Source organism: Gorilla gorilla, chromosome 19 (assembly GCF_029281585.2).
Source record: "Gorilla gorilla gorilla isolate KB3781 chromosome 19, NHGRI_mGorGor1-v2.1_pri, whole genome shotgun sequence".
Classification (NCBI taxonomy): Eukaryota; Metazoa; Chordata; class Mammalia; order Primates; family Hominidae; genus Gorilla; species Gorilla gorilla.
Window position 1 is genome coordinate 19,231,837 of NC_073243.2, and position 16,252 is coordinate 19,248,088.

General features: G+C 41.7%; 1 protein-coding gene across 3 annotated transcripts in view; it reads right to left on the minus strand.

The window, feature by feature from the left end:
• Window positions 1–16,252, minus strand: part of ZZEF1 (zinc finger ZZ-type and EF-hand domain containing 1) — a 140,348-nt gene that overhangs the window by 116,140 nt on the left and 7,956 nt on the right. For all 3 annotated transcript variants that reach the window (XM_019013515.4, XM_055367177.2, XM_055367179.2), the window contains exon 2: window positions 4,076–4,220. In XM_019013515.4, coding sequence (XP_018869060.2) covers window positions 4,076–4,220 — 145 coding nt within the window. The remainder of the gene's footprint in view (window positions 1–4,075; window positions 4,221–16,252) is intronic.

Genomic DNA, 16,252 nt, shown 5'->3' on the forward strand with positions numbered 1-16,252 from the left:
ATTCTCCATACTATTAGAGGTAGACTCCTTAGCATTTTTGGGTCTAATCAAATTAAACAGCCAACTCCTAAAACTACAAAACCAACTAAAGGAATCCATCCTTAAAATTCTGTTCCTCAAAGACCGGGTGCAGTAGCTCATGCCTGTAATCCCAGCACTTTTGGGAGGCCAAGGCGGGCAGATCACGAGGTCAGGAGTTCCAAGAGCAGCCTGGCCAACATGATGAAACCCCCTCTCCACTAAAAATACAAAAATTATCTGGGTGCAGTGGCGGGTGCCTGTAATTCCAGCTACTCGGGAGGCTGAGGCAGGAGAATTGTTTGAATCCGGGAGGCAGAAGTTGCAGCGAGCCGAGACTGTGCCACTGCACTCCACCATGGGTGACAGAGCAAGATTCCGTCTCAGAAAAAAAAAAAAAAAAATGTTCCTTTAGAACCCCTTCTGGTATCAAAATCTGTATGAGTCAGTGTTCTCCAGAGGGACAGAAATAATAGGATATATGTATACACAAAAGGGAGTTTATTAAGGAGAATTGGCTCACACAATCACAAGGCAAAGTCCCATGACAGGCCGTCTGAAAGCTGAGGAAGAAAGAAGCCAGGAGTGGCTCAGTCTTTTTCTTAGCTGACTCCACAGTAATACCTGGGCTTCATATTTAGGATACTGCTGATGCTGCATTGTTTTGCTCAAAACCTATGTGAGAAAACAGATTTGGCACAGTGGCTCATGCCTGTAATCCCCACATTTCAGGAGGCCAAGGTAGGTGGATTGCCCGAGCTCAGGAGTTCAAGACCAGACTGGGCAACATGGCAAAACATTGTATCTATGTTAAAAACAAAACAAAAACTTGTTCATATGATGGAAAAAGTGTTTTCATATGCTGAAACATTTGGTAAATTAATTTAGCCTTCAGTAAATGAATTCCAAGCCTAATGAATTTGGAAAAGGTACTGTTCTCTTTTCTTAAACGCTGAAGCACCAACACCATGAGATACAAAAGGAACTAGTTTTAGTGCAGACGAAGGTTAGAAACTAAAAATTCCCACCACCAAAGCAACTTCAGCTTACAAAGGTTCATTCCAAGACTGATGAATTGGGTGCTGAAGAAAAGTTTTGAGTAGGAAGTCCTAAGTCATGAGCCTGCTATGTAAGTGCCTTGAGATTTGGACCCTGATGCTTTCTCAATCTCATCCCCCATTTCAGCAATTGCCCAGCACAACAGTGCACTACGAATTATCTGTTGGTGGATTCCCTGGTTTCAATCCCTTTGCTTTCCTCCCCAAAACTGTCTGAGGTGTCCAAATAAAGCTACTGGTGTTATCCACATGCTGGTAATGCAAAAGTGGAGTAGTATGTAAATGCTAAGATAAAAGCTAGCTAAAGATCATTCAGGCCGGGTGCAGTGGCTCACACCTGTAATCCCAACACTTTGGGAGGCCAAGACAGGTGGATCACTTGAGGTCAGGAGTTCAAGACCAGCCTCTGGCCAATATGGTGAAACCCCATCTCTACTAAAAACATAAAAATTAGCCGGACGTGGCGGCAGGTGCCTGTGCTCCCAGCTACTTGGGAGGCTGAAGCACAACAATCACTGGAACCCAGGAGGTGGAGGCTGCAGTGAATGGAGATCCCACTGCACTCCAGCCTGGGTGACAGAGCAAGACTCTGTCTCAAAAGAAAAATAATAATAATTTTAATTGCCATGAGACTAGGGAAAAAGTTAACATGTATAATTAAAGACAACCTAAAGGAGAATGGAAATACACATTTTTTTTTTTTTTTTTTTGAGACAGGGTCTCGCTCTATCACAGGGTTGGAGTACAGTGGCATGATCACGGCTCACTGCAGCCTCAACCTCCTGGTCTCAAGCAATCCTCCTGCCTCAGTATCCCGAGTAGCTGGGACCAATGGTGCACACAACCATGACCTGCTAATTTTTGTTGTAAGAGATGGGGTCTCACTATGCTGCCCTGGCTGGTCTCAACTCCTGGCCTCAAGCAATCCTTCCACTTCGGCTTCCCAAAGTGCTGAGATTACAGGCATGAGCCACCACGTCTGGCTGGAAATATACATTCTTCATTAATATATGGAAACTATCCTTCCCTAGCTCAATACATCACTCAGCAGTCAGTAAGCCAGAGGGGTCAAGAGCAATCAGATTTACACCTATGTGTCTATCAAATCTATTTTGCCTCCATTGCTGCCCTAGTGACCCTAAGTATTATGACACCAAGTGCACAGAGCAGGAAAAATGCTGAGGTAAAGTAAACCAAGACTGAAAGGAAAATGTACAAAGTTTCTTTCTCTTTCAAACACAATTGTCTTCTCACTAGAAAAAACAAATGTTAATTTTATTATGATTCTGTCTTTACGTGTAAGTCTGAGCTCCCCCCCCAAAAAAATACAAAAACACAGGCCACGTCTTTTCTTTTTTTTTTTTTCCAGACGGAGTTTCGCTCTTGTTGCCCAGGCTGGAGTGCAATGGTGCAATCTCAGCTCACTGCAACCACCACCTCCCAGGGTTCAAGTGATTCTCCTGCCTTAGCCTCCCGAATAGCTGGGATTACAGGCATGCGCCAACATGCCCAGCTAATTTTTGTATTTTTAGTAGAGACGGAGTTTCTCCATGTTGGTCAGGCTGGTTTTGAACTCCCGACCTCAGGTCGGGAACTCCGCCCACCTCGGCCTCCCCAAGTGCTGGGATTACAGGCGTGAGCCACTGTGCCCCGCCAGCATTGCTTAATTTTAAGCTATTTTTATTCTTACTTAAATTTCTGAATATAGTAGTCCTCCCTTATCCACAATTTCAGTTACCTGTGGTCAATAAAGACGCCAAAATAGGTGAGTATGGTACAGATACTGTGAGACAGAAAGAGAAAGAGGAGCCACATTCACCTAATTTTTATTTTAGTATATTGTTATAATCATTCTATTTTATTGTCAGCTATTGTTATTGACCTCTTCCTTTTTTTTTTTTGAGATGGAGTCTTGCTTTGTTGCCCTGGCTGGAGTGCAGTGGCGCGACCTCGGCTCACTGCAAGCTCCGCCTCCCGGGTTAACGCCATTCTCCTGCCTCAGCCTCCTGAGTAGCTGGGACTACGGGCACCCGCCACCATGCCCAGATAATTTTTTTGTATTTTTAGTAGAGACGGGGTTTCACTGTGTTAGCCAGAATGATCTCGATCTCCTGACCTCGTGATCCGCCCGCCTCGGCCTCTCAAAGTGCTGGGATTACAGGCGTAAGCCACCACGCCCGGCCTGACCTCTTCTTATTATGCCTAATTTATACTTTAGAATTTATCATAAGTGTATATATATATATATGTGTATATATATATGTATATATATATGTATATATATGTATATATGTATATATATGTATATATATGTATATATAATGTATGTATATATATGTATATATAATGTATGTATATATATGTATATATATATGTATGTATATATATGTATATATATATATATCAGAAAAATATATAGTATATATAAGGTTGGGTACTATCCTTGGTTTCAGGCACCCACTGGGGGTGCTGGAACATCTCCCGCATGGGTAAGGAGGGAATACTGTAATAGCTTTCTTAAAAAACCACTAAGTGCTTACCACATGCCAAAAAAATGCCGCAAATGTGAGGACAGAGCAGAAATAAGACAGAAGGTCCCTGCCCTCATGGAACTATAGTACAGGAGTGAAGACAAACACTTTACTAATAATTGAATAATGAACTGATCAATTACAATGGTAATATGTTGCAAAAAAGAATGCAGGATGCTAAGAGAATAAACAGTGAAGGCCAAGGAGGGCTTCTGTAGTGAAATGAAGAGATCCAATAAGGAAAGCGGCCACGTGACAAGGGTTCATGTTATAAAACGGTAGAACTGCTTAGCCACCACCGTACTGGGGATGAAGGAGATGACTAAAGGAAATGCTAATTCAGATCAGGAGCCTAATGAACACTGTTGGGGGAGTTTACTGCATGTGGCCACAATTTTGCCTAATTTCAATCAGTAGTATAGCAAAGTTCACTGTGGTTCTAAGACAGCACCTAGATGGAAGCCTCACCTGGAACCAGAGAGCAGGCCTGTAGTTGTCTGATGATGTGGCTCAGCTCCCCCTGAAGATTAGCTCCACTGGAATTCTTGAGGGCCTCCAACATGTTCTCAGCATCAACTGTCCCATCACCCTCAGCATCAAACTGGGCAAAGGCCTACAAGATAAGAGATGCAAGAAAATCAGGGCTGTTTCAAGTAAACCAGGGCTGTTTCAAGTTTCTTTTATTTAAAATTCTCGAGACCAGTGATTTATTTATTTTTGGTTGCAGGGAGAAGAGTCCATATATATCAACCAAAGATAAATTTAGAACAGGAACTCACTGTGCTTTGTAGGATGTATGTATGCAAGTACACATCTTATTTGTATTCCAATCTATATTCCAAGAGAGTAACCATTAAGTAATCCAAGAGAGTAATTATGTAGTAAGTCTCCTCCCCACTAAATAATTTCAGAAGGAAGCAGCCACTGTAAAGTTTTTCAACTGGTTGCGAAGTGCCAGAATATAAAGAATTGGCTTAGAATAGCACCTCGACTTTAGCTGGGCTTTTTCTTTTCCCTTTTTGAGACACACTTTCGCTCTTGTCGCCCAGGCCGGAGTGCAGTGGTGCGACCTCAGCTCACTGCAACCTCCGCCTCCCGGGTTCAAGTGATTCTCCTGCCTCAGCCTCCTGAGTAGCTGGGACTACAGGCGCCTGCCACAACGCTCAGCTAATTTTTTTTTTTTTTTGTATTTTCAGTAGAGATGGGGTTTCTCCATGTTGGCCAGGCTGGTCTCGAACTCCTGACCTCAGGTGATCTGCCCACCTCAGCCTCCCAAAGTGCTGGGATTACAGGCATGGGCCACCGCGTCTGCCTGGGCTTTTTCTTTTCAACACTCTTTGGACACAAGAGCTAACTTGGTTTATATGTTTCACAGTCCTGTTTTCACTAACCTTTAATTGTAATCTAGCTTGCCTCTTGCCCATGTTGGGCCATCTGGGGAACCTGGGACAGTAGAGATTTGGTTTAAATCTGCTCTATCACTACTCTGCTATGTGACCTTACCTAAGTTTCTTTACCTCCATAAGCCACAGCTTCTTGATCTGAAAGATGCAGCAAATATTGTCAACCTCACAGGCTGCTGCCTGGATTAAGTAACATTTGAACAGAGCCCAGTACAGTGAAAAGCACATCGGCCCTGTAGTGTTCCCCTTCTCCTTTCTAACCTCACCCTCTGGTGTCCCTGACCCCCTTCCCTTACACCCTACAAGACTTACCTCACTTAGCAACTGCCCTCTCTCCCCAGATTTCAAACCCTTCCTCAACAATGCCTTCTGCCCTCCTGCTGATACACTCACTCACACATCGCCCTCACCATGCACTACTTCAGGAGTCTTTAAGCCTCCTTTCCAAGTAACCCTCTCTCTTTCTTAAAACTCCTGCCCCTTGTTCTTATTTCTCTCCTCCATGAAATAGGAAAACAACCTATTGAGGTTTCATGACTAACATAAATACCCCTATTTCCATCATGGACCTCTGAACAATGCAGTGTTTAAGAGGAACAAATGCAAATTCCTGTATTTTAGTCCAAAAACCATGGGCATAAATGCAGTAAGGGGGACAGTGAGCTTAGAAGCAGCATGGAAAAGATCACAGCATTCTTTTTGCCTCTGTTCAACCTGGCAAGATTATCCAAAAAGTTAACAGGATCAAAGACTTCACTAATCAAGGTATAACATTCAAAAGGAGAGCAGGTATTATCTTTTTCTACTCTGACTAGACCCAATCAAGAGAGGTGAGTTTGGTTTTGAAGCTACACACCAAAAAGAAATGAATGGAAGAGATCAGAGGACAGAAACCATGACAGAGAGAAGACTAGAAACTGTGCCCTGTTGGGGGAATCTTAAGTGCAGAGAAAAGAGGCCTGGGAGTCACACAGTCCTGATGGGCTATAATGGGAAGGAGGCAAGCAGCAGTTAAAATTAATGTCATTGGATAGAAGACAGAGGGAAATGCTCATGATAAAAGTGGACCTGTCTGTTGTCATGGGCATAAAGATGGGTTAGGAGGCTGGGCGCGGTGGTTCACACCTGTAATCCCAGCACTTTGGGAGGCCGAGGTGGGTGAATCATGAGGTCAGGAGTTCAAGACCAGCCTGGCAAAGATGGTGAAACCCCGTCTCTACTAAAAATACAAAAAATTAGCCAGGCATGGTGGCAGGCACCTGTAATCCCAGCTACTTGGGAGGCTGAGGCAGACAATTGCTCGAACCCAAGAGGCAGAGGCTGCAGTGCGCTGAGATCACACACCGCACTCCAGCCTGGGTGACAGAGCGAGACTCCGTCTCAAAAAAAAAAAAAAAAAAAGATGAGTTAGGAGGCTCTGGGAAAAAATGCCTACCCTATCCCTCAAGGCTTCAGAGCAGCATCTGGACAACCAGTCATCAGGAGTACTCATAGTTCAAAAAAGTCATACTAAACAAACACATTTACCTCTGTTCCCTCCCAAAACCCACTAAGACAATATTATCAAGAGATCTGGGGTGTGTGTGTTTTAAGCACACAGACAAAGAATACAAGATGCAACAGCTACAAAATTTTGGAAGCTTGGAAACAGATGGATAAGTAGTACCTGGTTGGTTGATCCAAGAAGGTGGAATTCTAATCTGGGTAGGCAAGGCTGAGAAGGAAGCTGCCCCATGCTGCAGGCCCAAAAAGACTTAGGGGCTGGTAATAACAGGTGCTGTGGAAAGTGGATGTAAGTGGTAAAAAGCCTATTTTAAAAAGCAGAACTGGGCCAGGTGTGCTGGCTCATGTCTATAATTCCAGCACCTTGGGAGGCCAAAGTGCCTCCCAAAAGGGTGGATCACTTCAGGCCAGGAGTTCAAGACCAGCCTGGCCAAGCCAGCAAAACTCCGTATCTACTAAAACTACAAAACATTAGCTGGGCATCATGGCACACACCTGTAATTCCAGCTACTCCAGAGGCTGAGGCACGAGAATCACTTGAACCCAGGAGGTGGAGGTTGCAGTGAGCCAAAATTATAACACTGCACTCCAGCCTGGGTGCTAGAGCGAGACTCTGTCTCAACAACAAACACAAAACAAAACAAAAAGCAGAACTGACTGGATTTTTTTTTTTTTTTTTTTTGAGAAAACAATCTTGCTCTGTCACCAAGGTTGGAGTGCAGTAGTGCGATCAGCTCACTGTAACCTCAAACTCCTGGGCTCAAGAGATGCTCCTGCCTCAGCCTCCCAAGTAGCTGGGACTACAGGCGTTTCACACCTGGCTGATCCTTTAATTTTTCTGTAGAGAGGGGGTCTCACACTTTGCTGCCTAGGCTGGTCTCAAACTTCTGCCTTCAAGAGATTTTCCCACCTCGGCCTCCCAAAGAGTTGAGATTATAGGCGAGTTACGATGCCCAGCTCTAAATGATCTTAAGGAGAAACTGGACTTTGTGTTTTGCTTTGAGGAGAAAAGGGCGACAGCAGTGTTGCATGTGTTTTTTAAAGTGTTATTTTGTAGAGATACATAATGAAATATTCATGGATGAAATGATATGACGTCAAGATTCACTTCAAAATAATATGGATAGGGGAAGGAAAAAGCAGGGCGCGGGTTAGAACAAATTAAATTGGCCTTAAGCTGGTAATTGTTGAAACTAGCTAATTCTACTCTTATTTCTACTTTCTTATGTTTAAAACTTTCCTATTAAAAAAAAAGCCAGATCCCCCTTCCCAATCTTGGCAGAAATCTGGGGGTGTATTCTCTCGAGAGCAGTACGGCGTGTGGACTAGAAAATACCAGGCACAACTGAAAGTGAGAATACCACACTGAGAATAGGGACACTGATGTTTACTTGCTCAATGTGTAAGACTCAATCTTCCCCCAGGTTTCCCAGAATGCTGGCAGCTAGCCCCATAGCCTCATATCCTTCAGGCAGATGACTGGAAAAGTATTCTCTGGGGAACCTGGTAAACTCAGGGAACGCACCTATAGCCGCCAACACTGGGGATCTCCCAACGAAAGGGCCAGCCAGTTCATCTCGCTGTGAGTCCACCAGTTGACAAGCCAGACACAAAGAGCATCCAGCTTTTTAGTCCTCCATTCCTCAATGAGTGGACAGCCCAGGCCACCTGGACATTTGAGTAAAGCCTTAACATAAAACTCAGAAAAAGCAACTAGGAGAGGCCAGATGCGGTGGCTCACGTCTGCAATCCCAGCACTTCGGGAGGCTGAGGCCAGCGGATCACTTGAGGCCAGGAATTTGAGACCAGCCTGCCCAACATGGTGAAACCCCGTCTCTACTAAAAATACAAAAAAATTAGCTGGGCATGGTGGCACATGCATGTAATCCCAGCTACTCAGGAGGCTGCAGCACAAGAATCGCTTGAAGCCAGGAGGCGGAGGTTGCAGTGAACTGAGATGGCGTCACTGCACTCCAGCCTCGGTGACAGACCCAGACTCTGTCTTAAAAAAAAAAAAAAAAGACAACTAGGAGAAAAGACAGACAATGCAGGGAAAATAAAACTTCAAAAGGATGATTAATATCTTCAGAGAAATATTTTTCTAAAGTTTTTTTTTTTTTTTTTTTAATTTGACACAGAGTTTAGTTCTGTCGCCTCAGCCGGAGTGCAGTTGCGCGATCTAGGCTCACTGCAACCTCCGCCTCCCAGGTTCAAGTGATTCTCCTCCCTCAGCCTCCCGAGTAGCTGGGACTACAGGCATGCACCACCACGCCTGGCTAATTTTTTGCACTTTTTGGTTGAGATGGAGTTTCACCATGTTGGCCAGGCTGGTCCTGAACTGCTGGCCTCAAGTGATCTGCCTGCCTCGGCCTCCCAAAGTGCTGGGATTAAAGGCGTGAGCTACTGTGCCTGGCCAAAATCATTTTTTTTTTTTTTTTTTTTTTTGAGATGGAGTCTTGCTCTGTCGCCCAGACGGGAGTGCAGTGGTGCAATCTCGGCTCACTGCAACCTCCGCCTCCCGAGTTCAAGCTATTCTTCCTCAGCCTCCCGAGTAGCTGGGATTACAAGCATGCGCCACCACGCCCAGCTAATTTTTGCGTTTTTAGTAGAGATGGGGTTTCACCATGTTGGCCAGGATGGTCTTGATCTCTTGACCTTGTGATCTGCCCACCTCGGCCTCCCAAAGTGCTGGGATTACAGGTGTGAGCCACACCACACCCGGCCCAAAAAACATTTTTAATACCAACTTTACTAAGGTATGTAATTCACACACTATAAAGTTCATCCTTTTAAAGTGTATAATTCAGTAGGTCTTAGAATACTCAGAGTTGTGCAACCACCACTCTCTTATAATAAACAGATATTGCAATCATGAAAGAATAGGATAACTATTAACTAAAAACAGGATATTGAGAAAATGTTTAAAAGCTCTTGAAGGGAGTATAAATTAGTTCGATCACTGTGGAAAGCAATGCGGCGATTCCTCAAAAAGCTAAAAGCAGAACTACCATTTGACCCAGCAATCCCATTACTGGGTATATACCCAGAGGAAGAAATATCATTCTACCATAAAGACACATACACACAAATGTTCACTGCAGCACTACTCACAATAGCAAAGACACACAATCAACCTAAATGCCCATCAATGACAGACTGGATGAAGAAAATGTGTAGTCCTTCAACATAAATAAGGTAGAAAGAAAAAAAAGAGGGCTGGGAGCGGTGGCTCACACCTGTAATCCCAGCACTTTGGGAGACTGAGGCGGATGGATCACAAGGTCAGGAGTTCCAGACCAGCCTGTCCAATATGGTGAAACCCCATCTCTACTAAAAATACAAAAATGAGCCAGGTGTGGTGGTAGGCACCTACAGTCCAAGCTACTCGGGAGGCTAAGGCAGGAGAATCACTTGAACCCAGGAGGCGCAGAAAAAGAGAAGAATAAAAAAGAAAATATGGTACATATACACCATGGAATACTATGCAGCCATAAAAAGAACAAGATCATGTCTTTTGTGGGAACATGGATGGAGCTGGAGGCCACTACCCTTAGCAAACTAAGGCAGGAACAGAAAACCAAATACTGCATGTTCTCACTTACAACTGGGAGCTAAATGATGAGAACTCATGAACACAAAGAAGAAACAACAGACCCTGGGGCCTACCTAAGGTGGGAGGGTGAGAGGAGGGAGAGGACCAGAAAAAATAACTATTGGGTGCTGGGCTTAGTTGTAATGTGTACAACCAACCCCCATGAGATGAGTTTACCTCTATAACAAAATTGCACATGTACCCCCGAACCTAAAAAGTTAAAAAATAAAAATATGAAGTTGGGCACGGTGGCTCATGCCTGTAATCCCAGCACTTTGGGAAGCTGAGGTGGGCAGATCACCTGAGGTCAGGAGTTTGAAACTAGCCTGGCCAACATGCGAAACCACATCTCTACTAAAAATACAAAAATTAGCCGGGCGTGGTGGTGGGTACCTGTAGTCCCAGCTACTACGGAGGCTGAGGCAGGAGAATTGCTTGAACCCAGGAGGTGGAGCTTGCAGTGAGCTGAGATCTCGCCCTTGCACTCCAGCCTGGGTGACAGAACGAGACTCCGTCTCAAAAGTAAAAATAAATAAATAAAAATAAAAAGCTCTTGAAAATGAAAATATCACAACAAAACAAAAATCTCAAAGGAAAGGTTGGAAGGTGAAGAGACCGAAGTGCCCATGAAGTAGAGCCAACAGACAAAACTAAGGAAACGGGGAGAGAAAAGCCAGGAAACTCAGCAGGCCAGTTCAAGGAAACTGGGAGAGAAAAGTGAAGGGAAATCCGGGGACCAGTTCAAGACGTCCCACATCCAAACAAGAGTTTAAGAAAGATGGAATGCAGAAAACGTAGGGGAGGAAATCACTATCATTACGATTCAAGATCATTTCCCCAAACCGAAGGACATGAGTTCCGTGACTGCAGGGGCTGATTACCCTGCACACAGGATAAAAGTGCATCACAGTGAAATTTTTTAAGACTGAGGAAAAAGGGAAGTCCTACTTCCAGGGAGAAGAAACAGTTTCTATGTCAAAGGTCAAGAATCCGAATGGGACTCAATCAGCAGTCACACGGAAGCCAGAAGGCAATGAAAGCAGTGACTGCCACATTCTGGGGCGTGCCCTTTCTAACCCGGAAGTCATTACTCAGCCCAAGTCCCATCAACTGTGAGAGAGCAGAAGAAAATCATTCTTACACATGCAAGGTTCTCAAAAGATGAACTACTCAATCCTCCCTTTTTCAGAAAGCTACTAGAGGATGCAGCCACCAGAACGAAGAAATATGCCAAGACAGGAGAAGAATGGGATCCAAGCAGGAGAAAATGAATCCCCAGGATGACGGAGCTTCTCAGATGACACCCGCACAGCCAACCTAGAGGATAACAAATCTAGATTAAGCAGATCAGAAGGATTCAGGAAATACTTCCTTGAGAAGATGAAGTTGATAGAATGCCCATGTGTTTAAACATATTGAACGTTTCTGTTAGAGGAGATTTAGACAACTGGCAGAGAATCTGGGACTAAATTAATGATAAAAGACTGAAAATTAGGAAAATAAAAGTACCTATTCAATTGTTAACTTCAAAGAAAATAAAAAGATGTATAAGAAAAAAAAAAAAGGCCAGACGCAGTGGCTCATGCCTGTAATCCCAGCACTTTGGGAGGCTAAGGTGAGTGGATTGCATGAGTCCAGGAGTTCAAGACCAGTGTGAGCGATGTGGCAAAACCTCCTCTCTACATAAATATAAAAAAATTAGCCAGGCGTGGTGGCATGCACCTGTAATCCCAGCTAGTCGAGGGGCTGAGGTGGGAGGATCACTTGAGCCTAGGGGATCGAGATGCAGTGAGCCAAGACTGCACCACTGTACTCCAGCCTGGGTGACAGAGCAAGACCCTGTCTCAAAAAAAAGAAAAACAAAAACATGGTACTATATGGCACAGCAATGTAAAGAACTTACATAATCATAAAAAGGTAAAGGTCAAAGGGTGATCTAAACAAAATGGACAGAACTGTAGCGGGAGGACAGGGGACGTGCATGCATGGGCAACGATGGGAAGGTCAAAGACAACTCAAGTCTCATCACTGATGGTGGAAATAAAATAGATAAAGCCTAAAACTGAAAACAATCACAAAGAACATAAACATATTACTTGGTAATACAGAGTTAAACACTCAAGAACCAGCTAGAGTTGAAAAGTAATTGTTCTTGGGGAATGAGACATTGGGACAGGACAGCAGGAAACCATTGTTTCTTGTTCAAGTCTTGTCGGCTATATACCGTGTGCATGTACAACTGATAAAAATAAAAGCCTAAATTTTCTCTCTCTCTTTTTTTTTTTTTGAGACACCAGGCTGGAGTGCAGTGGTGCAATCATGGTTCACTTCAACCTCTGCCTCCAGAGTTCAAGCGATTCCCATGCCTCAGCCTCCCAAGTAGCTGGGATTAAAGGCGTGTGCCACCATACATGGCTAATTTTTGTATTTTTCCTAGAGCTGGGGTTTCACCATGTTGGCCAGGCTAGTCTCAAACTCCTGGCCTCAAGTGATCCACCTGCCTCCGCATGTAATCCCAGCACTTTGGGAGGTCAAGGCAGGCGCTTCACGAGGTCAGGGCATCAAGACCATCCTGGCTAACACGGTGAAATCCCGTCTCTACTAAAAATACAAAAAATTAGCCGGGCTTAGTGGCAGGCGCCTGTAATCCCAGCACTTTGGGAGGCCAAAGTGGGTGGATCACAAAGTCGGGAGATCGAGACCATCCTCGCTAACACGGTGAAACCCCATCTCTACTAAAAATACAAAAAATTAGGCGGGTGTGGTGGTGGGTGCCTGTAATCCCAGCACTTTGGGAGGCCGAGGCGGGTGGATCACAAGGTCAGGAGATCAAGACCATCCTGGCTAACACGGTGAAACCCCGTCTCTACTAAAAATACAAAAAATTAGCCAGGTGTGGTGGCGGGCGCCTGTAGTCCCAGCTACTCGGGAGGCTGAGGCAGGAGAATGGCATGAACCTGGGAGGTGGAGCTTGCAGTGAGCTGAGATCACACCACTGCAGTCCAGCCTGGGCGACAGAGCGAGACTCCATCTCAAAAAAAAAGTGGAGCAGGTTGGGGAAGAAGGAGGTGGCACAGAGCACAGCCTCATCTTCCCTGAGGCCCCACGGTGGGAACACTACACTACCAGATAATAGCTACTTCCCAAATTGTTCACATTATAGCATACTGAGAAAATCATGATATTTCTAAGACTCAAGGTCTGAGGAGATTAGCAAAGCTATCATTCATTCAGTTGGGAACGACACACAGACTTGGAAAGTATGAATCAATATTTGGGCACTCGTTAAATGCCAGGCACCGAGCAGAGCAGTTTATATACTATAATGTCATTTATTCCTCATAACAGTAACAGTACTATTAACCTCCCCGTCTTATAGTTGTACAGAGAGGTCAGGTACCTTGCCTGAGGTCACACAGCTAGTGTTTGCATCCAAGGCTTCAGGGTTCATGTTCTTCACCACAACTCCCTTCCCCTTCCTTTGACCAGATAACCCCTGGGGTTCCTTACCATCTGAAGACCAAATGCTTAAAACCTCTTAGCTCCATTACTTTCCTCCATCTATAAAAGCTGCTTTCAGCTCCTTTTGTCCAGGTGAACTCCTATCAACTCTAGAAGTGAGACTCACTCCCTCTAAATCTCAAGGTAGCACTCAAGTCCCACTTCCACCAAAACTTCCACAAATCAAGCACTCCCTGCACCTCCAACTTCCCACACAACTCCTGCTGTGTATTGCTAATAAAAATTCTATATAACCAAGGCTATAAAAATAGTGACATTTTTGCTATCTTTTTTTTTTTCTTTTTGAGACAGGGTCTTCACCTACCACCCAGGCTAGAGTGCAGTAGCGTGATCACAGCTCACTGCAGCCTTGACCTCCTAGGTTCAAGTGGTCCTCCCACCTCAGCCTCCTGAGAGGCTGGGACATGCTCAGCTAGTTTTTTATTTTTTTGTAGAAACAAAGTCTCACTATGTTACCCAGACCGGTCTCAAACTCCTGGGGTCAAGCAATCCTCCTGCTTTGGCCTCCCAGACTGCTGGGTTTATCGGCATGAGCCACTGTGCCAGGCCATTTTTGCTATTTTTAATAGATTCTATTGATTCATCAATAGTTAATGAATATGATAAAAGGGATTTTCGAATAAAACAAAAACAAATAATTTTGGCTAAGAAAAAAATTACTACAGCTTTGTGAACAGCTTCACCAAATAATTATGTAATTTCCTAACACTCAAAAACTGACTGTCTTAAGAAAAGAAATGTTCAGGTTTGCTACCCAGGAGTCTGAGGTGGGAAGATGACTTGAGCCTGGGAGTTCAAGGTTGCAGTGAGCTGTGATCATACCACTTACTCCAGCCTGGGTGACAGAGAGAAAAACTGGTTTTTGTTTTTTTTTTTAAGTATGTTTACATAGTCTCCTTAAACCTCAGCTTCCTCATTAAGCTTGGGTTTTCTCGACTGTAAAATGGATTTAGATGTGAAACAGGGTTTAGTGAGGATTAAGCAGGATAATAATACAAATTCTATAAACTAAGGAGTACCATATGTTACCTATTGCCATCGGTTTTGAACTTTAAACGTATTTTCAAAATCCTGGCCAAAAGACTTCACAGAAGCCCATTTACTCATACATTCATTCAGCACTATCTGATAAGTTGCCATTATACACACACACACACATTATATATATTATATAATATATACTATATAATTATATAGTATATACCATATATTATGCTATATAATTATATATAATATATGCTAATAATTATATAACATATACTATATAATTATATACCATACAGTATATATCATGCTATATTATACATAATATATACACTATATAATTATATAGTGTATATATATTATATATTATATAGTATACATTATATTTTATATTATATAACATATATTATATATTATATAATATATATGTTATATATTATATAATATATGTTATATAGTATATATATCATATATTAATATTATAAATATTATATTAGTGTTGTATTAATATTAATATGCTATATATGTAATTATATACTATTATATATAATATATATAATATATAATTACATACATTATATATAATATATAATTACATACATTATATATAATATATAATATATAATTACATACATTATATATTATATATAATATATAATTACATATTATATTATAAAAATATTATGTTATATATCATATATAATATATATCATTATATATCAATATATTATAGATATATATTATAATATATATCAATATTATATATATAATAATTATGTAATATATAATATATAATTATATATTAATATTTATATATTTATAAATATGTATATATAATATATAATTATATATAACATATATTATATATTACATTATATATTATATAATAATATATAATTATATAATAATATATATATTACATAATTTATAATTATATAATATATAATAATTTATAATTATATATTATATAATATATAATTATATACTATTATATAATATATAATTATATATTATATAATATATAATTATATACTATTATATAATTTATAATTATATATTATATACTATTATATACTATTATATAATATTTTATAATTATATAATAGTATATATTATATAATATTTTATAATTATATAATAGTATTATATAATAATTTATAATTATATAATATTATTATATAATAATATTATATAATTATATAATATTATTATATAATATATAAATACCTGATCCTGTGTTTGGCTCTGTGGATACAAAGATGAATAGGGCACACAGTCCTTTCCCTTCAAAAACCTCACTGCCTAGAAGACAGATCTGTAAACCAACAGCAGCAATGTAATCGGTGTGACAATTACGATACGAGAAGTAAGAGTATAAACTGTTTACAACAGCCAGTGTTAGTGAGCACCAGGCAGAGTTCTAAGCCCTTCACATGGATCAACTTATATTTTCCACAACAACTCTAAAGGTAGGTACTACCTTTTTGCTGGTGACGAACAGAGAGGTTATTTTTTTTAAGGCATATGGTTAGTACACGATGGAGCTTGAATTTGAATCCTGGACTGATTCCAGATGCCACAATTAACCACTATACCATGGGCCAACAGACACTCCAGGGATGAGAAGTCCAAGACAGGGAG